Raw genomic sequence first — 25,910 nt, 5'->3', positions numbered from 1 at the left:
CGCAAATAAATAAGGTTGACAGCAAAAAACAGAATGGGCATTTCCATTCAGCTCTTCATTCAAAAACATGCTCCTGGGCCACAAAATGACAGCCGGTTCGTGGCTGAGCCAAAAAGCCGCAGAGGTCACAGGCTCGAGACCCGCACAGCACTTCCTCCCTCTTCCCAAAACTGCAGCCTGCCCACCAGCTGACTCATTTTGCCGACCACCAAAATGGTTTCCATCATTTGATACTCTGCAGCCCACAGCACCAGAATCCCGCTGTAGCACACAGCGAAACAATTCTTCCTGCACTTAATTTCAAACAAATGGGAGAAGGAGGAAAGACTATCCACGCCACTTCAAAAAGGGACTGCAGTAAGCCAGATGGCAGGGATTACATCTGGGGGAAGGCTGCTGGTTTACGATGACAGGATGTGAGGGGAAGGGAGGTAGAAATTTGGCATCCCTACCAATGCAAACTTAGCACTGCAGTGCATTGCCTGTTGTGTGGGTATTGTTCCAGTGGTGAAGATTGTACCTCCAGGTCCAAGACTGAAACAGCAGGTCACATTATGGTATCCTAAATTCACGTTCAATTTGGTTTTGTAAATTTTTGATAGGTACATTACTTACAGACCATTTTTATTCATCACAAATAAATATTTTTCTGCCATTTGTTATGCATGTGAAGAAGCGACACCAAATTATTTCATTCCTTTGTTCACAGTTTGAGTCATTTTTGCTATCTCTGTGCTACCATTTTCCTTCATTTTTGTTCTTTTCAAAAAACATTAAAACAAAGTGTAAATAGCTCTGAAAAAAAAAGGCTAGTTACTTTCAGATCCCTTTTCCAAGGTTCAAAGACTGTGCTAAACATTTTAGATTTATCACTTTTTTAATATTGATCTTATGTACTGATACATACATCCAACCAATTCCAATTTCACCTGCAGAACAAAATCTTTAAAGATGCTTATTTCTTAAACCTGTACCAGAAAAACATTTCATTTTCTTCTGGAGGCAAAGGTTTGATTAAACCTGAGACACTGCAGAGAAAATGAAGAGAGTTCTGAAAAAAAATGGAAGTTCTTCACAGGACTGTCTAGACAACCTTAGATAAACTAAGGTTTCTTAATTACTAACTCAGTAGGTCAGCTTTAGAGCAATTGCACAGCATCATGCTAATCGTTTTGGATAAATTATTTCTGTGGATTATCAACCGATAGCCTTTATAACTGCACCTGGTTCACCAAGGAAGAGGGGGACAAAGATGTCTCTAATTCTACACCGCAAGAGATGGAAGCTTTGAGTTACGTGATGGGAATGAGACCACATTACCTTCTGTCACTACACTCAGATCCCAGGTCAGTGTTGCATCCATACAGCAACACGCTGTATTTATTCAACACAGTGTGGATAATCCCTTGATCACAGGTTCTGCTTGGTTCAACATCCCACTTTTAAATTGGTATTAGCAATTATGATCCACATTACAATTAAATATGTGGTTTCAGATAAGGGAAAAGAAAAAGAAATATCAGTTCTCTGCTTCAAAGATTCAACAAGAGACTTTAAAGGACTCAAAGAAGCAAAATGAAGTTATTGAAAATATGCTAGTATATTTTTGCATCACCCTGAGAGAATAAATCCTTATCTATTCCTAAAAGATCATAGAATCATAGAATAATTTGGGTTGGAAGGGACTTTTAAAGGTCTAGTCCAACCCCCCTGCAATGAGCAGAGACATCTTCCACTACATCAGGTTGCTCAGAGACCTGTCCAACCTCACTTTGAACATTTTGAGGGATGGGGCATCTACCACCTCTCTGGAAAACCCGTTCCAGGTTTTCACCACCTTTATTGTAAAAAATTTCTTCCTTATATCTAGTCTACATCTTCCCTCTTTTGGTTTTAAACCATTACCCCTTGTCCTAGCACAACAGGCCCTGCTAAAAAGTTCATCCCCATATTTCTTATAAGCCCACTTTAAGTACTTGAAAGGCCGCAATACGTCTCCCTGGAGCCTTCTCTTCTCCAGGCTGAACTCTCTCAGCCTGTCCGCATAGGAAAGGTGCTCCATCCCTCTGATCATCTTCATGGCCCTCCTCTGGACCCGCTCCGACAGGTCCATGTCTTTCCTGTGCTGAGGGATTCAGAGCTTGATGCAGTACTCCAGGTGGGGTCTCACCAGAACCGAGTAGAGGGGCAGAATCACTTCCCTCGGCCTGCTGGCCACGCTTCTTTTCATGCAGCCCAGGATATGGTTGGCTTTCTGGGCTGCAAGCACGCATTGCCGGCTCATGTCCAGCTTTTCACCCCCCAGTACTCCAAAGTCCTTCTCAGCAGGGCTGCTCTCAATCCGTTCATCCCCCAGCCTGTACTGGTACCAGGGATTGCCCCAGCCCACCTCCAGGACCCTGCACTCAGCCTTGCTGAACCTCATGAGGTTCACACAGGCCCACTTCTTGATGTTGTCCAGGTCCCTCTGGATGGCATCCCGTCCCTCAGGCTTGTCAACCGCACCACTCAACTTCATGTAATCTGGAAACTTGCTGAGGGTGCACTTGATCCCACTGTCTATGTCATTGACGAAGATATTGAACAGCACTGGTCCCGATACAGACCCCTGAAGGACACCACTTGTCACCGATCTCCATCTGGATACTGTGCCATTGACCACTATCCTCTGGATGTGATCATCCAACCAATTCCTCATCCACTGAACAGTCCACCCATCAAATCCATATCTGTCCAATTTAGACAGAAAGATGTTGTGGGGGACCACATCAAAGGCCTTACAGAAGTCCAGATAGATGACATCTGTAGTTCTTCCCTTGTCCACTGATACAGTCACTCCATCATAGAAGGCTAGTAGGTTGGTCAGGAGGACTTACCCTTGGTGAAGCCATAGTGGTTGTCTTGAATCAACTCCCTGTTTCCCATGGGCCTTGGCATAGCATCTAGGAGGATCTGTTCCATGATATTCCCAGGCACAGAGGTGAGATATACATTGAAATGAAAATGCAATTATAGACAAAGAAGATTCTTTCAAACCATTAAAACTGTATTTACAGCTATTTAAACAGTTTCAATGTCAATGGATATAAACAGCTAAAATTACTGCAAGCTAGCTGCTCTTTCTTCAACTTCTTAATGGCTTTCGAAGATCATCTTAATTAAATCCATTAAGTGATTCTCAGTTAAGCAGGGAAAGGTTTGGTTGGAATTTTTTGTTGTTTTTCCTTTAAACATACACAACCTTTCGCAATCAGGGAAAAGCTTCCCATTAGAAAACAAAACCAAAATTTCTTTGTACTTTCAACACAAACTTGAATTCCTTAAACAAAACTGAATTTAGCAGCAAGTGACTCAATTTGACAGACATGCAAATTACATATTTTCCCATCTATATATTATTGGCTGGATCTTAAATAGCTAACATTTGTGCTTTGTGATATCGTAGAATCCTATGCCAAAAGGTCACTAAAAGAGCTTTAAATGTGTTATATAGATAAGTAGAGAAACAAAGCCATCTCTTTAGTCCCGAGGCTTTTGAAACAAACTGCAGCAATTGCAGCATGCCAAATAATCAGATGCTCTCTCAGCAGCCTGAGCTTTTTGCACTCCTGAAAGATTGTCTAGATGCCTCCACTTGTCTCTGTAGAAACACATTCTTCAAGTGTGACCCCTCAACGCTACTTGTGGATCTGTCTAAAATATGCTTGCTCACTAGGCAGGACAGCTTTTCCAAGAAAAAGCTGGATATCATCTCATTACTTTTATGCCACAATTTGTACCACACCTGCTAAGTACCTTACAACTGTTTCTCAGCGAATACAGCAAGGACCCAGTTATGAACCACCCTGCTGGGGCACATTGTACATTGAATTTCTGCCTCCTAAAGAAAAGCAGATCACATTGCATCCTGATGAGTATTGATGATTCCTATGAATTTGCCAAGATTATTCGTTGTTCTCTTCTCCAGAGTATTTAGTACTTTATCTTTGTGACCTTGGCAACACTTGCAATCAAATTCTTCATTCCCTCACCCTGTCACCCGGTCACCACCAGATTCAGGAGGTCACACTGAAGTGTGACTGTGAACATCCCCCGAGTTTTTCTTAGTTCACAGAAAAACCTGTTACAGATAAATGAAAATGGAAGTAATTTGAGTGTTAGTCATTGCTGACTTTGTGCAACAAATAATCTCAATCCCTGCTCTGGCAGGGGGGGTTGGACTAGATGATCTCCAGAGGTCCCTTCCAACCCTATGATTCTATGATTCTATGATTCAAGCATTCTGAAAGGTTTGCTGGGTATTTTGCAGGGTCAGGGAGGGCTGTTTCATTGATCTCTAGCAGGAAATTGTGTGTGTAACAAAGTCCACAGATAAAAGAATAAAAAGATTATATATTTTCATATAATCTAGAATATTATCCTTACCATTTTTTTTTTTAAATTTTACCAGTCTACCAAAGTCAGCTTATTTATGTCTTTATACTTAGTTGTATCTCTTTCCTGAAATCCAGCATTTAGGCAATTGAACTACCAAATTAAGAAATGAAAAAGTAAATGCATCACACTTAGTGGGTAAGGGTGCAATCCAATTATTTTGTCAAACTTAAATGAAGGTTGAAAACTCTTATGAATGAGAAAAAAATTGTGAGACTTGGGCTTGCTATAAATAGGCTTATTAACTATAGCCTATTTATATGCACAGTACAACAGCTGCAGTCTTCCAGAAAGACTTGCAGAACGTGTTAAGAGACAGTCAAATAAAGTATCATCTGAACATTAATTCCAGCTAAGTGAACAGATCCCTGGAGCACTTTAGCATATAAACTGAGGTCAGTGGACTTCAGGCAGAAGTGGAGAACATAAATCCAAGACATCCCTGACTTCAGGTTTACAATGCCAAGAAACAAAATCACACAAGCAGAACAGACCACAAGCTGGAGTATCTGCTTGCAAGATAAGAGAGAGAGGAACATACTTGTCAACAGTTCAAGATCTTATTTTTCCTTTCCTTCACAAAGAATAATGTGATCGCAGGTCCTCTTCCTGATTATTTGAAAGGGGAAAAAAGAGGAGGGAGGACATCATGTTTTAAAGCTCAGTAATCAGTCTCTTGGCAAGAAGCTGGATGACAGACATTTCCCATTTGGAATGGCAGAATATGCTCTACTCTGCCAAGCAGCACACCACAGAAGGTGGTGTCTTAAAACTATCACATATATATATAGCTTACAGCAACAAATTCCATTAGAGTGAAGGAGTATTATTTCATGAAATACCTTCTCCCATAAGCAGCACACTAAATTTGGCACATGGAGAGGATGAGAAAAATCTTTATCCAGTTGACATCACTGAAAGCAAAAACTAAGCACAATGATCATTAGATCAGACACACTATTGAAAAATAAAGGCCAGAATTTTAAGTGATGCAGAAGTACTCAGACAGTATTAATACTGTTCCCTGCTGAGCTGAAATATTTAAAACACAAGGAAAATCATTCTTCTATTTGCTTATATGCACTCTAGGAAAAAACACCCATTTGATGACATTTCTAAAGCAATATGGTTTACAGACTATTTCATCTTACACCATGATATTATTCCATTCTCCACCCTCTATATGATAATGTATGTTTGATTAGATGAAATGGGACATAGAGATTTTTTCTGAGTAATTTATACGAGAACATTGTATTCTGTTCCTGAGACTAGTATTTCACAATGATGGTTGTAAATTTGAACACTGTGATAGAAATCAGATATCAAGGGACTACGTAACTACCAGAAGAATACACATTTTAGTTTATTTTTGCTTAAATTTGTAAACCAGTCTATGAAATAAACAACAGAATAAAAACTAGTGGGAAAAGCAAATGCAGACTGTGAGGAACATACTTTTCAGTATGTATAAAGAAGCAAACCCACAGAACCTGTGGTATAAAATACATTTTTCTGTTAAAGATGTTGTAACATGCCCTTTTTTTTTCTTTGCAACCTCATTAAAGAAGAAAGGGGATCTCAGTCCTAAACACATAAACCAGTTTGCTTTTCTAACAAGTGCTATTGAAAAAAGTCAACCATGTAAATCAGGAATTTGTCCAAAATTTCCATTTACCTGTTACAATGAAGTAGAATTATATTTGCACACAATGAAATTCTAGATAAATTACATATTACATCATGATATATTGTTGGTATAAGCACTGATAATACTTGAGAAACTGTAAACAAAACTAATTCTTTGATCTAATTAAGATTTATGCCTGCCAGCCTCACAAGATCTTTAACATTTTATTAACAACCATTCTGGACAAATTTCACTGGTACAATGTGCTTCACAGCGCATTTTGCTTTGCCAAACCATAATAAATACTTCTGCGTCATTGTGACAAAATTTACAATAAAGCTACAGTGGCAAAGTGCAAGGCCTTTCAGGTCTCAGAAGTCTAGGGGACTCCTTCTATGCCAATGAAACTGTCTAAAAAACTATATAACAATGGTATAAAACAAGAACAAATTGGTATCAGCACTCTGAAGCATGTACTAATGAAACAAACCAAAGTCTTGAGCCTAATTCTCTCACGGCAACTGTGGTTAGCTTATCTTTATCTCCCCACTCCTTGTTCTCACAAAGCAGCAATGTGATGCGTGAAGCCCTAACAAGTCTACCCACAATTCTGCAGCCTGTTCAGTGTTTCTCAAGAATACTGTCTCTCTGCCCACTAAAACTATGAATTCTGCTAGATACTCTGCTACATCCTTGAGTAACTCTCTCTCTCTCAGCTGCTGCAGCAACATGTTTTTTAGCGTAACACCTCTACTGTCAGTATTTCAGCGTGATTGAGCAGATCAAATTGTTTCCTCCTTTCACCTTAGCCCCAGCCTGAACATTTTAGATTTCACTGCTTTTTGCATTTCCCCTCCACCCTATTAACAATGTCATCTCTGTCCACCATCTAAAATTTCACTGTCAGGTCTTCCTCCACATTGGTCCCATGCATGAGAACCTCTGAATCTGTGTCGAACAGCCTTCTAGATCCAACCCACACACTCTCAGACATGCAGTTTTCCATTAGACTTCCATGGAATAGATGTATTTTCTTAGCACTGTACTCATCTTCTGGACTGCATACTCACTAAGAAAAGAACCATCTCGGTAGTCCTCCTTCTGCTGTAAAAGGTCAAGCAAACTGCACCTAACAAACACAAACATACTATTACATCTATTTGACTGCTTCTGTAGTGAACGATTGTTTTGAAACTAACCCTTGTCACTTGGCACTAGCATTTCTGGCGCCTACTTATTCATAATGAAAACTACAATACAGTTTCTTTCCTTCTTCCTCCTCAGTGTTGTGGTTTCTTACTTCATGCCTCAGGCAAGTACCACATCTGCCAAACCTAGGACTACCCTTTAGACACTCTTGTATATTAGAATGCAAGAAGGATCCAGTGTAATTTTAGAAGATAACTTTTTCAATGTGGAGAAAAAAAAGCTTTCACAACTATTCTGTAAACCCTATGTGTATTTGTAAATTATTACTGAAATAAAATCCCACAGTAATTCTTTAAACTGCTGTGTGGGAGTGGAGACAAAGGAATGGGTGGGAAGAAAAAAATATTACAGTGTATCTGCTTACACTTACATCATCAAAAGGACTACAAAACTGTGTGCTCACATACATTTGCTGACCGACAGAACAAGGACCATAAACGTTTTTTTTTTAACTTCTAGTTTCACAATTCAGTTGGCTGCAGTTTAAGAAGCAGAGACGTTAAAATCCAACCAAATGCTCCAAAGAGTGGTGCACAGAGCAAAGGTCTGGCAAGTAGCTTTGGGCTGATACCAGACTGGATTCAAACAGAAAAAGAGGCTGGGGTAGGCAGCTAGCTGACATATATATGGTGATATCTCTGCTCAAGCTCTGGTGAAAGGCAGAAAGCACACCGTCTTGGGCTTACATCGAGAATCCAAACGAAACATGTATAGAAGGGAGATAGCAGCACTCAATTCCTCCAAACTCCACTTGAATCTAGTGAGGAAAGCCACCTAGATGTCCTCATCCCTTGGCACTGTCACCCTGGTGCTGCAGTAACCTAGGATATCACCCGTTGCGTGCCAGTGCGTTGAGTTAGCACGTTCTAAGAAGGTCCTGATCTCTCTGGAGACCAGGCGTTGATGGCAACTAAAGCTAACACATTCTTCCTTCATGTTGCAATAGCTCATATGTACTAGCGGCTACTGTGCCTCAGCTGGCAAGAGGAGGACCCTTTCAAAGAGCTGCTGGCTTGCCCACACCCACTAGAGTACATCCCTTGGCTCTGCTCTAGCATCCCCAAGCTGAGAGAGAGAGACTTCAGGTGTCTCCAAGATTAGCAGAGACTGCTACCACCCCAGTCCTCTCCCCAGCTCTCAGCTGCCCATTTATAGATATGGTCTAGTCATTTGGAAAATATCTGGAAATTACAAAGATCACCTTATACCAGTGAACCTAACCTGATGCCTTCCAGCAAAATAATTTTTGTTTTGAATCCTTCTTCCATGTATACACATTCCATTGTTCCACCAATATTTCAGACACACAGTTTAAGTAATACAATGCTTTTTAACAGCTGCCCCTTAATGACATCAACCACATACGTACAAATTACTTTTAAGATGTATTTGTTGCATACCCAGATACTGAGGTTTCCAAAAAACATGCCTTCTTTAGAGTGCATCAGTCATTCTGAGACAGAAGGCAAACTATTACCAAGTTCTCCCTAGCAGAATTAAATGATTTCAGTCAGTTCTTGGTTTTAAATGGGCAATTCAAGTTTTAGAAGTTTTGCCAAGCTCTACACCACAAAATTTAGCATGCACTTTAGTCTTAAAATTTGGTAGGCCTTCTGGAAGTTTAAAAAAAAAAAAAATTAAAATGGTCAAGTTAACAATGAAAAGTTTTCCTCCATATCAGTTTCATATGATGAAGACAGTCAAATTAATAAGACGTCTGTTTAAGAACAAATGACGACAATATTGCCACTCCCACAAGGCACACTGTAAAAAACAACCCCGCAATAGTCGTAAAAAGTGCTGTTACTAATAAAACAAACACACACACAGAGGGTACTACTTCTTTCAGCAAATATTGATACAAAAACATCCAAAAAAATACATTTCCTAACAATGCCAGTTTTCCTTCTCCACCCTTTCTCTTGTTTCTTTTTCACCGTTTCTCTTCTTTTTCTTTCCCATCAGTTTGCTATCATGAAGTAATGGGCTGGCACTCTCAAAACCCAATCTCCATAATCATCTCTTAAATTCTAGCAGTGACAGGCATCAGCTTACAGTCACAGAAGAGAGGCTCACAGAAGTGCAATTACAAACCCTTCAACATTTTGGAATGAATAGCAAAACAATCCACATGGAGAAAATGTGATAATGGAGCCATAACGTGATGGCACCAGACTCTTAAAACATTTCTACTCAAAGCTCTATTGTATGCATGATTTAGTTTGAGCATAGGGATATCTGGAAGCCACATCAAAGGGCTAATGGAGAGACATTTTGTTAACATATGTAGAACTGATGCCAGGCCATAAAACAACATTGTACTGAGTATTACACATCTTCAGAGAAGTCTTTTTTTTTCCTGGGGTTGGGGATTTTTTTTTTTTAGTCTACAAATTATTTCTTCCCTGATGTGCATGAATGCCTAACAGGCTCAGAAGCCTGGACAATTTTAATGTTCTCTTGTTCCCTGGAGCTTTGCCCAGTATCACAAATTCCCAAAGAGGGCTATAGGGAAAGGAAGAAGAATGAAAAAGTAAATAAGCTACTATTTCTTCTGTAGAACAGGTTCTGTTACATCAATCATGGATTGGTAAAGAACTTCACAATCTATTACCTTAGCATCTCTGTTTCGCAGGTCATTCCTAGGACTGATACCTTCAAAGTGCTGTCCAAACTTGGCTCTGAGCTACAGCACATTCTTCAATGGTCTTTTATGCCTGTGGTGTTCAAAATAGAGTCACTTTTCAAATGGTACATTTTGTAGATATGGCACTCCATAAAAACAGGAGGCAAAAAAGCTGTGTAGAGTGAATTCCTGGAACAGCCCTTCAGGATTCCAAAAAAGCCACTTACGAGCTCCTCTGTTTCTGCTCTACAGTATTTATGCCAGATCACAAAATAATGAGCAACCATTAAATTTATGTATTTTGTAGGGCACTTAGGAAACAGTTTTCCCATCACTTAGTAACTGTGAGATAAGTAAAACATCACCGCACACCAAGAAATACACAGTTTGGAAAGACGCTGAAAGTCAGGATTACAGAAGAGTTATATCTTTATCCACTTTGATACCTTTTCAGTTAATCAAGTATTTTGTGGTTCCGTGTTTGGCACATTAGGTACATTGAAGCCAGACTAACAAGGAACAGCTGCTATTTATGGCATTTCCCCAGAGATGGGAACTGTTGCTTCTGCACTTTAAGACCAATCATGTTACATCTGTATTAAAACGAGAAGACAAACATGTTTTACTGCCAGCTCTGCCCGAATTTCAAATGAAAACCACATTAGTTAACTTCTGAATTTCTCAGTCAGTCAGTCTCCAGTGTCAACTTACACAATTTAAATAAAACATCTCACCAATACACAACACAGTACAAAAGGATGCTAACAGCATGGCCCCAGGTTCAACAGGGTTTTCCAAGCTAAAAGTTAGGAACGGATTGCAAACGTCTCTAACCTGCAACAGCCTGGACCTCAGCAGGTTCTGCTACCATACTTTTCTCATTTCACAAACTCTTTGGCTCAACTGTCAGCAGTCACGCAGGCTTAAATATGTTGTCTCACAACCCACAGGTTTTCCACTCTCGCTGCTGTCCTAAGCACCGTGAGAACAGGATCCCAAGCTCAGCAAGACTGCCCGGACATCAAGTCATAGCATGTTTGGTCCCACTGCTTCCAATCTGTTTATACAGAGAAAAGCTTCATCTTGAACTCATTCTCTTATAGGCACAGGATCACCGCCTTTGGGCACCAACAGGTATTCAGGCCTTAGCTGGCACTAAACGAGGACCTTGGGACTGACAGCGAGGATGGTGGATGTCATGCCCGCTCTGACATTTAGCAACAGTCCTGTCTGGGGAGAGCAGCCCTTCACTAACTTAGAAGGAATAATACAAGATAAACAGAACAGAGATATTGGTGAGACACCAAACTTTACTGACAGCATGACAAAATCCATTTCCTTTTTCTGTTCGGATGTGCTCTACACCACCTGAAAACTTGGCAGTACAAAGTTGTAACTTACAGTGGGTTTCAAAGTATATTTTTCTTAGTTGAAGCAATTGATGCTAAAGCATTTGCTTACTGCTACTGGCTGGCCAAACAGAAAGGATAAAGCAGACCAGAAACTTGAAGCATCAGTGGGTTAACTTTTCAAAAGTACCTGCGTGCCTTGGGTGCAGAGCTGCCTCAAAAAGCAGCAGGACATCTGCACCCATGTCACACCATCGCTTCTGGAGATGAATGCATCCCTGAGAGCTTGATGCTTCACAAAGAAGTAATTACATTTCTTTTACTGCTTTAAGTTGTTCAGAAATGTAAATGTGCTGAAGTTAAGCACAGGTGCCTAAACAAATGTCTGCAAGTTTGACAATTCTGAGTATCAATTTTGGTGATATCAAACATTTCTTGCACCAGCAAAACAAAGCATATATTAAAAGACTTTAAGAACACGAAGTCTAAAACACAGCAAAATGTTAGGAAAATATGTTAGAAGTATTCCAACTACTTTTTTTTTCTGTTTTCGTTAACATTTTTCCACTTTTACTTTCCCTCCCCCCTCCATTGCTATATGCAAGAATCCACATAAAACACTTGGAAAAATTACTGAAAAAGGAGGAACTGAACTGGCCGTGCTACAGGAGTGGTCAGATAAAGCCCCCCAAAACCCCAAAAAACAGGTAAGAAAAACAAATAAATTTTTTTCTCCTTTAAAGGATTTTAATAATAATATGCAACATTGCTTGTAACAGATAAACTTTTCAGACAAATATTATTTCAGTTCTTGGTGATTATTTTTAATAAGCATTCTAAAATCTCACAGGAGGAATTAATGAATTATTTATAAATCAAGCAGTATATTAAATTCTGGTCAATATATAGATGAACACAAACATCGCTAACGTGCAGTTACATCCAGAACTGTATCACTTCTCACCAGATTTCTTCAGTATCCTACAGTGACCATCTTTTTCAATTAAATTCCGTTTTTTTAAGTTATAATTTGCCGCAATACCTGTGACCAGTCGTTTCACAGGCTTCAGCCTTATTTCACACTGTTTTGCTTTAGACCTTTGTAAGAGCGATACCACCCGCTGCTGATTTCTCACCCAGAGTTCAGAGATCCAGATTTGCTTTTGTTTCAATTCAAAACTTAAATTGAAATTTTGGCGCATGGAAATGGCACCTTTCTATTCCCCTGGATTTGTACTGCATTTTGAAACACTTTGGCATAAAAAGCATTGTAAGAGTTTGGGTCTGCAATGTATTTTATTGCCTAAATAGCTAGATGGCTCCCATTTTTACCAGAGTAACGCTGTGGAATGAGCGTGTTGAAGCACCCATTAAGGCTCCAAGAGGACTAAAAAACCTAAACATTCACTTGTTTTATTTTTCCGTTTCTTGGTTACATTTTGAAAGTGTGTCCACTACCACTCCCATTAACATCAGCAGGGGGCTTGTAAATAAGTCTTTACCCAGTGTTTCAAAAAACTGAGCTTCTCAGCGGAAGAAGTGAAGAGATCCCAATTCATTTCACTACTTAAAGAAACAGAGCTGGACAGCAAAGAGAAAATCAAGTACAGGCAAGCACCTTAACGCATCTTTGAAGGTTACATTTGGACACTTCATAACCTGAATTGAAATGTTGAATTTTGAAATACACCAAACATAGTTCAGGAAAGATAGCCTATTAGCTGGTCAAGAAGCATGGCTAAAAATTCAGATGACATAAAATCAAATTAACTGTACCCTAATTTAGAAGTTGGGGCATTTTCTTTAACTTGGTAAATATATGTTTCATGAAGCTAGACTCACAGGTGATGGTCTGTAATCCAGTCAACTCTGAGGGTAGTTGCTTTTTCCCTGCCCAGTGATCAAGCTTCTGAAACCGTACATTCGTGCTAATACTGAGGGTCTCTTGACATCACAAACCAGAGCTACATAACTACCATCTCAGAAAATCTTTTAAGAGCTATGCCTGGTTTAAAGGACAGAGATAGACATTCTTATTTTTCACTGAAGTTAGAAAACGACAATGTTTAAAAAAGAATTGTGGCTCAGTAGATGTACTCTAGCAGCAATTTCTAGTGCTGCTGTAATTGAGGTTGCATCAGCATTTTCACAATAAACCACACTGCCAGAAAAATCATTCCATGTTGCACGCTGACACAGAAGACCTCATACCAGGCACAAATCCTTCAGCACCACAAATTTAGTTTGTATGATTTTTGGCTAAGAAGTTGGAAGAAAAGTGAAAACAAGAAGAAAAGTACTAAAATGGAGAGCAGCAATTTAGAATTTACTAGTGTTCGAACAGAACTTGCAGATACTTTTTAGTGCAGATGGTTTATTCCTCCAAACTAACACATACAACTTCTGCTAAACACAGCAATGATTTGCACAAGAAAAACCATTCTCAAAAAAGTTAAACTGACATCCTGCATTCACTTTTACATTCGAGGAAAAACTCACGTAAAAAAATTTATTTTGGGACAGCAGAATCTGGTTTGCCTGATTAAGAAACCACTTGAAGATTATTAACAGTACAATAAGCAAACCACAAGCACAAATCATTATGGCAATCTTAACTTACTACTTGCTATTTAAAACATGGTAGAACTGAGTCTGGAGATTTCAAATCCGCTACCTAAAAAATTACTGAAAAGCCGAGATGTCTGAAATGCAGATGAATAGGTGATAAAGACTTACTCATTTGAGGGATTTCTTTGGGTTTGTTTTTTTCACATTTTTAAAGAACAGACTAAGCTGCTTATCGTATATTCTCACTCACCTGCTCTGGGTACTTGCTTCCAACTATCTCTGCCACAGTGTTAAAGGAAGGAGAGTCTGGGTAGGTCTTAGCCCCCATCTTCAGGTGCACAATGATCTTAGTTCCCCGGAAAGACATTCGTGACATCATTTCAGCATCTTCCACAGAGATGCAAGCAGTGGGAATCGGGGGCACATCAGGGTGGTAATTCTGCCACCCAGTATGGGGGCTGTGAAAAGGAAAATAAACCCACAGTGTTAACAACTTAGCTCCGTAAGTTATCATCATTATTGCAGAATTATTACAAAGAATACTTTCACCACCATCCCCAGCAGACTCTCAAAAAATATATATTTACTATTTTTAAATAAATCTTTCAATAAAATACATCAAGTGTTTTTATACTAATCAAAGTATCTGACTGTTACCATTCTGTACGTCTCGAAAGCTATTCTGCATTAGCTCTATTTAGGTCATTGCCATGCTTTAACATTACAGTAGTAAATGCTCAGATACCACACTTCCTTCACTTCTTTTTCATGAAGAAAAGCAATGAAATACCAGTAAGTGAACAGTTTGCAAGAAGCGCGTTTTTTTCCCTCAGACAAGTAATGAAATTAAAATTCATTACTTGGGGCCCTGACTACAAGAAAGACATTGAGGTGTTGGAGCGTGTCCAAAGAGCAACGAAGTTGGTGAGGGGTCTGGAGCACAAGTCTTATGAGGAGCGGCTGAGGGAACTGGGGTTGTTTAGCCTGCAGAAAAGGAGGCTGAGGGGAGACCTTACTGCTCTCTACAACTACCTGAAAGGAGGTGGTAGTGAGGTGGGGGTCGGTCTTTTCTCCCAAATTACAAGTGATAGGACAAGAAGAAATGACCTCAAGTTGTGCCAGGGGAGGTTTAAGATGGATATTTGGAAAAATTTCTTCATGGAAAGAGTTGTCAAGCATTGGAACAGGCTGCCCAGGGAAGTGGTTGAGTTGCCATCCCTGGAGGTATTTAAAAGATGGGTAGATGTGGTGCTTAGAGACATGGTTTAGTGGTGGACATGGGAGTGGTAGGTTAATGGTTGGACTCGATGATCTTAAAGGTCCCTTCCAACCTAGATGATTCTTTGATTCTATACTATTTCAACATCAGAGTGGAGATTTATTTTGAAGACCACTAATATGTGAGTCTTCAGGAAAAATAAAACAATGAGACCATTAAAAAAATGCACATATTTTTGTTCTCTGTATACTCAAGATTTCAATCACTACCTGTAGATGAAAGAGAAGTAAAAAAAAAAATAATCCAACAATTAACTTTACAGAAATTATACAAAGAAGAATAATAATATGCACCACTAGATGTAAGGCTTCAGTGTCTTCCCTTAAGGAACAGATATGCCTTGTGGAAATCAGAAAAAGGGGAAAAAATATAAAACAAAAATAATCACAAAGTTCTTTTGACATTTAGAGTGCGATATGGAGTGATGACTTCTTTCCAAATCTCAGAAATCTGCAGATGGTTTCATGACTATTTAAAGCAATTATTTGCCTTCCAGAGGCTCCTTCTACCACCGCTGTGTGCAAGCTAAGTGGATTGAGTGATTCCACATCTGACATCACAGGATCACTAAAAGGTAATGGACAAGTTCCTTAGCAAGTTCCTTCAATGTTTTTTCTCATTTGGCTATTATTTAAATATTTCTCATTTTCTAGTGCTTCTGTTGAGATCTTTGGATCTAACTTGCAGAAGTAATCAGCATTACAGCTGCAGCTGAAGTTACAGCAGAAAAAAAACACGTCTGGGAAAAAAGAGAAATCATAATCTAGATGTGTGCCCAAATTCACAAATACTCCCAATATTAAATCATTCATTGCCTTAATTTCCCCCTTGTAAAACGGGAATAAAAATACTCTTTGTTTCACAGACAGAAAAAAAAAGGGAATAAAAATAGTCTTTGTTTCAAAACGACAGATTCAATGAACACTTGAGAACCATTCTGATACTGTGATAATGATGAGAAATTGACTGGTATACAATTACGTGTCCTAAAGCCTAAAATAAGCTTATAACTTATTGAAATATTAGGGTAAAACTCAGAATAAGCAGCTCTCCAGTACTGGACATCTTCTGCAGTAAATCTGTAAGCTGAAATAACAGATCTGCAACCCTTTATTTCAGGTCTACTTTGTAATTCTCACATTTCAGTCGCTACTCCAGAGGTGTTTTCAAAATACATAAAGTATTCAGCCATCTAGAGGGTTCTTCAATATTGTTATGAGTATGCTATTTGTCTCAGTTACTAAATTCTGTCTTTATCAGTCCATGAAATCAGTTTCTGAAGGAAATATCTAAAGCTAAATATCTTTACCTACATGTTATCCTATGAAGAAGTGCTAGAGTTGAAGCTTTCAAACCAGATTACAGACATTCTTCACATCAGCTGTTACAAATTTTAATACTATTTATCAGTATATTAATAATAGGATCACAGAATGGTTGAGGTTGGCAGGGACCTCCAGAGGTCATCTGATCCAACCCCCCTGCTCAAGCGGGGCTACCCAGAGCTGGTTTCCCAGAAGCCTGCCCAGAATACGTGAAAATCTTCACCTAAGAGCCTATTTACAGTAGCAGACACATATTTTAACAGATTTAAACAAAAATTAAAAAAAATCTGGCGTACTTTTAAGTCTTCTAAACTGGAAAAAAAAACGCTTAATTCCTGGAGGAGATGTGGTGAGGAAGATGGGAGAAATCCACTTTGTAAGCCTATAGATTAGGTAAAGTGGGAGAGATTATTCAGATCTATTTGTTTAGACTGATACATCCTTCTCAACAATAACAAGTCATATTGTAATCGATAACAACCTGCAGAGTAGATATGTATAAACATTTATTTGAAAAGAAAATACTAAATATTTGTTACAGAGGTCTTATGGGAGCTGCTTTAGAGTGTACGCAGATCTGTTTATTAGGTGGCAACAATTTAGGAAATTATTGCTCCCAGTTGTTTACGGCTGAACCGCATACAAACACCGGTGCCCCTTCCCCTCATCAGCTTTGCAGGTCAAGTGACTCATAGCTCACCTTTGAAATAAGAGGTACCCAGGTACTCAGAATCTCTTGTACCACATAATCCTCCCCGAGTGGAATAAACTCCACGCAGACTTGTAAATTCAGACCTTATATATGTTTTCTTTCCCTTTTTCCCTGAAAAAAAAAAAAAAAAAAAAAAAAAAAAAAAGAGCCCCCCCTCATCCCCACTTTTAAACTGTGACAATTTGCTGCATACGTTGAATACTTCTTTGAGTGTTTGGGGATACAACCCAGATGTTAACCAGGACACTCTCCATAATGCATAAAATAATCAACAGACAGGAAAAAATGAGAGAGATGACAATTTCATGTATTAATGTTCAGAAACACGCCTACATTCAACTACTGAGCAGAAACAAACAGTTTCTGCTCATTTTAAATGAATCCATCCACCTGTGTCTTCTGGCAAGATTATGTCTTAGTACTAACATGCCGTGTAGGCCAAACTGCAGCAATTCAAGTTTTATCACCACCTGTATTGATTTCACTCTCCTTCTTATTTCCCAGATGCTTAACAAAAGAAACCCCTAAAACCGTGTTTATTTCTCCAATATAAGTAGCAATTACATTTCTTTCAGATGCTCAATCCCGATGCTCCACCACAACTGTGAATAAAGCTTCCAACAACCCACTGAGATGCACGCATGCTTACACACCCCAAATGAATGAATGCTTGCAGGTACAAAATTTAGCCCAGCTAGCCCGAAAAATAAACCTTGAAGTCACCTGTGCCATTTTTATGCTCAAACTACTTCTTTGCCAAGATTATAAAGGTAAACCCAAATTAAGACATTTTGCCACAGGCAGGCAGAGCCAGCAACTGTTCAGACAATACTTGTAGGACTTGCAGGAAATGGATGACTGTCCAAATGATTGCCACAAAAAGCGAAACAGACCCTAATACACAGGCACACGGCAATATCACAGTACTGTATATTCTTAATGCTACAACATGAACTCGCATCGAAAACATTTGTGGCAGACACTAAGAATCCTGGGATATACCTGATTAAAGTTTACATGTATGCAAAACACACCATGTGTTAAGTATATCTACATAATAAATTGCTTAATAAAGTGTGAAAGAGTACATAAAAAAAATTCTAAATGAAGTAAATTAAGCCCCTTTTATGCAGAGATAAGCAAAAACTGGAAAGGCTGCTGACCATACAGCAAGACCTGAGCAAGAATTAACTAAACAAAATAGAAAAGAAAATACTAGCAGAGTCTGTGTGTAACAGATGAAGACAGAGAGAAGCAGCCCTGGGTTGGCTCAAAACAGAGCAAAGAGGATGTCCTTCTGGAGAAAGAATTTTGGTAACGGTGGGCAAGGAAGATTTTGGTTTTTTTTTCACTGAGTCTGAACAAACAACTTTGTGGCTATTCTTTCTAAAAAAAAAAAGGATATTACTAAAAAAAATTATCTAACTTGCATTTACAATTCCCTGTCCCTTGAAAAAGAAAAGAAAGAAAAGCATCACATAAACCCAGCTAAGGACATCACAAAGCAACCCTGACTCAGAATCAGCATTCATCTTTGCAACATCAGTACCTACAGGAGGCACGGTGCACCTCTGGCGTTTCCTGCTAACACCTGGGAGTGATGTCAGCTTCACAGAATCACAGAATACTCAGGGTTGGAAGGGACCTCTGGAGATCATCTAGTCCAACCCTCCTGTCAGAGCAGGGTCACCTACAACAGGTTGCACAGGACAGCGTCCAGGCGGGTTTTGAATGTCTCCAGAGTGGGAGACTCCACCACTTCTCTGGGCAGCCTGTTCCAGTGCTCCACTTCCCTCAAAGTTCCTCCTCATGTTAAGATGGAACTTCCTATGTTCAAGCTTGTGCCCGTTACCCCTCGTCCTATCAATGGGCACCACTGAAAAAAGACTCCTCCCATCCCTCTGGCATCCTCCCTTTAAGTATTTGAAAGCATTAATAAGATCCCCCCTCAGTCTTCTTTTCTCTAGACTAAAGAGACCCAAGTTCCTCAGCCTTTCCTCATAAGAAAGATGTTCTAATCCCCTAATCATCTTCGTAGCCCTTTGCTGGACCCTCTCCAGCAGATCTTTCTTTCTTGAACATGGGAGCCCAGAACTGGACACAGTAGTCCAGATGCGGCCTCACCAGGGCAGAGTAGAGGGGGAGGATGACCTCCCTCGACCTGCTGGCCACACTCTTCTTGATGCACCCCAGGATGCCTCTTGGCTGCCAGGGCACATTGCTGGCTCATGGTCATCCTGTTGTCCACCAGGACTCCCAGGTCCCTTTCCACAGAGCTGCTCTCTAGGAGGTCAGCCCCCAACCTGTACTGATGCGTGGGGTTATTCCGCCCCAGATGCAGTACCCTACATTTACCCTTGTTGAATTTCATTAGGTTCCTCTCTGCCCAACTCTCCAGCCTGTCCAGGTCACGCTGTAAAGCAGCACAGCCTTCTGGTGTGTCAGCCACTCCTCCCAGTTTAGTGTCATCAGCAAACTTGCTGATGGTACACTCTATCCCTTCATCCAGATCATCGATGAATATATTGAACAGGACTGGACCCAGTACTGACCCCTGAGGGACACCACTCGTTACTGACCTCCAACTAGACTCTGCACCACTAACCACAACCCTCTGAGCTCTATCTGTCAGCCAGTTCTCAATCCACCCCACTGTCCACTCATCTAGCCCGCACTTCCTAAGCTTGCATGTGAGGATGATGTGGAAGACAGTGTTGAAAGCCTTGCCAAAGTCAAGGTAGACAACATCCACTGCCCTCCCCTCATCCACCCATCTAGTCACTTCATCATAGAATGCTATCAGATTAGTCAGACACGACTTCCCCTTAGTGAATCCACGTTGACTACTTCTGATAACCTTCTTTTCATCCAGGTGCTTTGAGATGATACCCAGCACAAGCTGTTCCATCATCTTTCCAGGGATGGAGGTGAGGCTGACCGGCCTGTAGTTTCCCGTGTCATCCTTCTTGCCCTTTTTGAAGACTGGAGTGACATTAGCTATCCTCCAGTCCTCAGGCACCTCACCTGTCCTCCAGGACCTTTCAAAGATGATGGAGAGCGGCCCAGCAATGACTTCCCCCAGCTCCCTCAGCACTCGAGGGTGCATCCCATCAGGCCCCATGGATTTGTGGATATCCAGTTTATCTAACTGATCTCTAACTTGCTCCTCATCAACCAAAGGAAAGTCTTGCTCCCTCCAGACTTTCTCTGTTACCTGCAAAGTCTGGCTTTCACGAGGACTGGCCCGAACAGTGAAGACAGAATCAAAGAATGCATTTAGCAACTCCACCTTCTCTGCATCATCTGTCACCACGGCACCTGTCTCGTTCAACAGTGGGCCCACATTTTCCCTAGTTTTCCTTTTGTCTCCTATATACTTCAAGAAACCCTTCCTGCTGGCCTTGACATCCCTCGCCAGGTTCAATTCCAAGGCTGCCTTGGCTTTCCTTGTTTCCTCCCTGCATACCCTGACAGCGTTCTTGTATTCCTCCCAAGCAGTCAGCCCCTTCTTCCACCTATTGTAAACTCCCTTCTTCCACCTGAGTTTTTTCAGAAGGTCCCTGCTCAGCCATGCAGGTCTCCTTCTTCCCTTGTCTGATTTCTTTCTCTTTGGGATGCACTGATCCTGAGCTTGGAGGAAGTGACGCTTAAATAGCAGCCAGCTCTCTTGAGCCCCCTTACCCTCTAGAGCCCTCTCCCATGGGATTTCTCCAAGCAACTCCTTGAAACTATCAAAGTTAGCCCTCCTGAAGTTTAAGGTTTCAACTCTACTTGTCGTTTTGTCTATACTACACTTAATCCTGAATTCTGTCTTCTCATGATCACTGCAGCCCAGTCTGCCCAGCTGCTTCTGCTGCTTCAAACCCACACGCTCTGTGAAAATGTTGTCATCCAGCAAAGACTGAATTCATTTTGCCAAACTTCAAGGGTAATTAGTCCTTTTAGTATCTAACGTACCCATACTCCAATACCAAAGTTTGGTGTTTAGGAGAGGAGAGGGGCGGGTCGTACTTTTATTTATTTTTTTTTATTTAAAAAAGCATCTGTTCTTCTGATTTTAGAATCTACCAAATCACTTCACCTCCATATTTAAACTACTTAAAAAATTGAACACATCTAGATTGATTAATCTTTTATAAACCTATTAATGTTAATAAAAACTCATCATCATTCCGTCTTGACATTCCTGTTCAGCAGCTGACAGGATTCAGATAAATAAAGTGGTTGGGTTTTGCTTTTGATAAACACCTAAATTTCACATCTTGGAAAGCATTTAAGAGAAGTATCACAGTATGAATAACAAAGCAGAGGAAAGGCTCCAAAAAATAAAGTATTTTCCCTGTTAGAAGTGCACATCAAATGACTAGTAAGAAACAGATGTGGCTTACATCTTACAGAAAAGTGTAAGGGAAGGATAAAAAAGTCAAAAGGTAGCTAGTTAGTTTCCTTTCTGAGTAAAATGATCAAAAGTGGAGAAACTAAAAGGCGTGGATGAATAGATGTGCTGCTGGTGTCAGGTCAGTTCTAACTCTTGTTATTGTGGTAGCCAACCTTGCATGCTTTGTAACTTCGTTCCTGGACTACCAACCTTTATCTCTAAGATAACCTAAAATGCCCAAGGGCAAATAAACTGTGTAAGAACCAGTGCTTCAAGCTAAACTGGATGCTCTGATGGAAAACACATCTCAAGTTGAAGCCTCAGGCAAAGATAACGATCTCCTAAAGGGAGAAGCAGGCATGACATTATAAGAACTCTAACATGACTACATGGGGAAAAAAACCCAAAACTCAATTACATGAAAGCTTACAAAGATCTACTTCAGCCATAACGTGTATACACACACCCCCAATGCACAATTCTTCACACCAACCTCATAAAGCAATCTAGGGTTGGGAAACACAAAACGAACATTGTCCAAGTATCTTTAGTTCATTCACTCATACAAACACATTGTGAGACTCTAACTACATATATGACTGCCTATTTTTTACAGGACCCATGCCATATTCACTGTACCAACCACATGTAAACTAAACGTTCATATCATTCATTAATGACCTGGATGAGGGGACAGAGTGTATCCTCAGCAAGTTTGCTGATGATACCAAACTGGGTGGGGTGGCTGACACCCCAGAGGGCCGTGCTGCCATCCAGCGTGACCTGGACAGGCTGGAGAGCTGGGCAGAGAAGAACCTAATGAGGTTCAACAAAACCAAGTGCAAGGTCCTGCTCCTGGGGAGGAAGAATGCTAGGCACCAGTATAGGCTAGGGGCAGACCTGCTGGGAAGTAGCTTGGGGGAGAAGGATCTGGGGGTCGTGGTAGACAGTAAATTATCCATGACCCAGCAATGTGCCCTTGTTGCCAAAAAGGCCAATGGAATCCTGGGCTGCATAGGGAAGAGTGTGGCCAGTAGGTCGAGGGAGGTCATTCTCCCCCTCTACTCTGCACTGCTGAGGCCACAACTGGAATACTGTGTCCAATTTTGGGCTCCCCAGTTCAAGAGGGACAGGGAACTGCTGGAGCGAGTCCAGCCAAGGGCAACTAAGATGATTAAGGGATTGGAGCATCTCCCGTATGAGGAAAGGCTGAGAGAGCTGGGACTCTTTAGCCTGGAGAAGAGAAGGCTGAGGGGAGACCTTATTATGGCGTACAAGTATCTAAAGGGTGGATTGAAGGAGGATGGAGCCAGGCTCTTTTCAATGGTTCCCAGTGACAGGACAAGGGGTAATGGGCACAAGTTAGAACACAGGAAGTTCCGTTCAAATACACGGAAACACTTCTTTACGGTGAGGGTGACAGAGCACTGGCACAGGCTGCCCAGGGAGGTTGTGGAGTCCCCTTCCCTGGAGATTTTCCAGACCCGCCTGGATGCAGTCCTGAGTAATGTGCTCTAGGCAATCCTGCTTTAGCAGGGGAGTTGGACTAGATGATCTCTAGAGGTCTCTTCCAACTCTGAAAATTCTGTGATTCTGTGATCAGGTCAGCTAGTTTGTTATTATTGACTTAAATCATAAAATACATTTCTGAATGGAACCATGATTATATTAATCATTAGCTATACCCACAACAGGATCACAGCCTTAACTCTCAGTAATAGACTCACATCCTCCTACTTTAGTTCTGTTTTTTTCACTCATATATACTACATATAGAGAAAAAACCCTCACATACAAAGCTTTACACTTTAAAGGAGTGACGGAAAATCCTGTGGCAAAACAGAAGGGAAAATGTACTGCTTGATCTTGTGCTTGGCTACAGAGAATAGCTACTTATGAGTGCCTCACTCCTCTATCTTTCTCTTCATCAAGAGCAGCATGGCAAAAGCTGAACTCCATTCAAGTAAAATGCCTTTTCCAGCACCATAAAATCCTTACAAAACAAAACTTGTCCTTGTGCACACTCAGACTGTGTACGTTCTTTCAAGATTCTCACCATTATCTGGATAGAGAGGCCAAACTGTGACAGAATTAGTCAAAATGTCAAAAGTATTGGTAACCTTCTCAGAAGAATCAGCTCTTTAAAAATAAAACCGAGACTATTTCCCATGTACAGCCACTTGGCAAAATATAAAAGAAATAAATTCAGCCTAATTTTGTTTCTGTCATCATTTGTCCCAAGATTCTCTTGCTTTGTTTGCTTCTTATATTGGCTTTGTAGGATTTGATTTGTTGGTCTACAGTAAGTTGAAATAATAGCAAGACTGCTCAATTTGAAACAAAATATGAATATGCACAGAAAATTTTAACTAACTAAGGAGCAAAAATATGATGTGGTACAAATATGGAATTAAATAATATAGCAGTCTGTTACCAAGGATAGAATATTTGGACTCTAGTTATACAGTCTCTTCCAGATTACTTTGTACCAACCTTTAATTGAGGTAGCATCTGCACATCTCTTACTCTGTAATGAATTGTAAGAGAGACTCCAGAAACTATTGGCCTCACCAAGGAATACTCCATTTGAAAAAAAAGAGTACGGCATTACTCCATTACCACATGGACTCCATTTAAATTAACATTTAGAGAACTGCATCTAATCAGTGCTAAGCACTCATTAAAATTAGGCTTTACCAAACAAGAATAATAGCTTTGACGCAATTACACATGTGCTAGGCTACAGAATGCAACTAACACATATATGTTTGTATTTCATTAGAATATTCAGTACCACATGCACCAACGGAATTCTATGATAACCACAGAAGTTTTTTAAAAATAGCGTAGATTAGATATGGTTTGTCAAACAAGAAACAGAAAACAACTGTGAATGGTAAAATGATCAAATGAAGCAAGTCCAATGAATTCCACCCCGGGACTATCCAACTGCTGGGAAACTAGAAAAGTCTGCACTATCATTTCCAAACGTCTGTAGGAAATGGAGGCTTGCATCAGCTGCTCTTCAACTGAAAAAGAAACTTTCTGCGTCTTACAGACATGAGGATGACTCTCCAGCAGCTGACACTACCTTGAGGGAACCATTTAAGTCATACACCTGCTTGGCTTCCTTCTGCTCAATGTGACCAACCAAGCTCCCTCCTCCTGCGTTTACATCCCCGCCTTGTGGGAACGCAGCTGCCTGCTGTACGCCACCGTAGGTATATTAGCAGAGGGCTCCTGGAGGGAACGCCAATGACGATCCTAATTGTCAGCAGCTGCAAGGCTTCTGGCTTCATGGGGTTTCTTTTTATTTTTTGTCGAACTCCTGGCTTCTCAGCCTTGAGCAGAAGCCGTATTTGTATCTTCAGTGACCCCTCTATCATCAGAGACTAGTGAGCACACAGGACAAATTAAAAAAACCTTACTGGAAACAGATGTTATATTTTATACCTACAGGAAGGATATAAACAAATTGAAACAAACAAAAAAAACCCACACAAAACAAAACCAAAACAACAACAAAAATCATTTTCCTTACTTGGAAAGCAGAGAATCAGACAAAGAGGCACCAGAGGGCTAGCAATACGTAAGCAAACTAAACAACAGCTAGCTCTCTACAATACTCATCTGGCCTTCATACCTCCTCCATTTAATGACATTTGTTATTCTTGATAATGAATTTTTACATCAGGCACAAACAAGTATGAAGAGGCATCAGAGCTTTCAAGGTAGGATCAATCACCACACCAGTGCTTCCAAGTCTCTGTTTCATTGCAGACAGTAAGCAGCGGGAAGATCATGCTCTCCCATATATAGGCATATACATTAAGTCACCCCAGAAACTCGAGCCTCCTCTGGCATTGAATACAATATATTATGGGACAGTATGGAGAGGTTCCTCCTCCTTTCAAAAGATGGTCATGGTAAAGGATAATACACAGCTAATACCTTCAGTGAGCTGAAGGAAAAGGGTAGGGATGAAGGATACTGGTCTTACCCACCATAAAACTTCTTCCTTTTAATTGGCTGACCACAGAGGTAAATAGAGGGGACAGGGGTCTGAAAGGAGTCAGGGTAAAGTTTCAAACTCACAGAAGAGGGCATGGATGGAACTTTTCTTCTTTCCTTCCTTCTCCATGCCACGCAGCATTCAGAGCAGTACACTCTTTGGACACTGTCCTACATTAAAACACTGAAACACAAACCCATCTTAAATGTATTTAGGAATAGCTTTTCTGTACAATAGGTTGGGGCAATGCAAACAAAGCCTCATGGAGATACGTTTTTTAAATGTAAAAAGCAAGACTTAAGGGTCTTAAGGGAATAGAAGGGCAGATTAGAAAAAACCCACAAGGTAGGAATGGGAATGACAGAGGGGAAACAAGTTTCAGAAGACA

The 25,910-nt window shown here is 40.4% G+C and overlaps 1 protein-coding gene across 1 annotated transcript in view; it reads right to left on the bottom strand.

Moving 5' to 3' along the window:
• CPQ (carboxypeptidase Q) overlaps positions 1-25,910 on the bottom strand; it is a 167,282-nt gene that overhangs the window by 86,468 nt on the left and 54,904 nt on the right. The window contains exon 5 of the mRNA XM_082479462.1: positions 14,067-14,274. Within this exon, the coding sequence (XP_082335588.1) occupies positions 14,067-14,274 (208 nt within the window). The remainder of the gene's footprint in view (positions 1-14,066; positions 14,275-25,910) is intronic.

This window comes from Vanellus vanellus (assembly GCF_965231255.1).
Source record: "Vanellus vanellus genome assembly, chromosome: 2".
NCBI classification, from domain to species: Eukaryota; Metazoa; Chordata; class Aves; order Charadriiformes; family Charadriidae; genus Vanellus; species Vanellus vanellus.
Note: the sequence above shows the minus strand (reverse complement) of the source record. Positions and strands in the feature narration are given on the sequence as shown.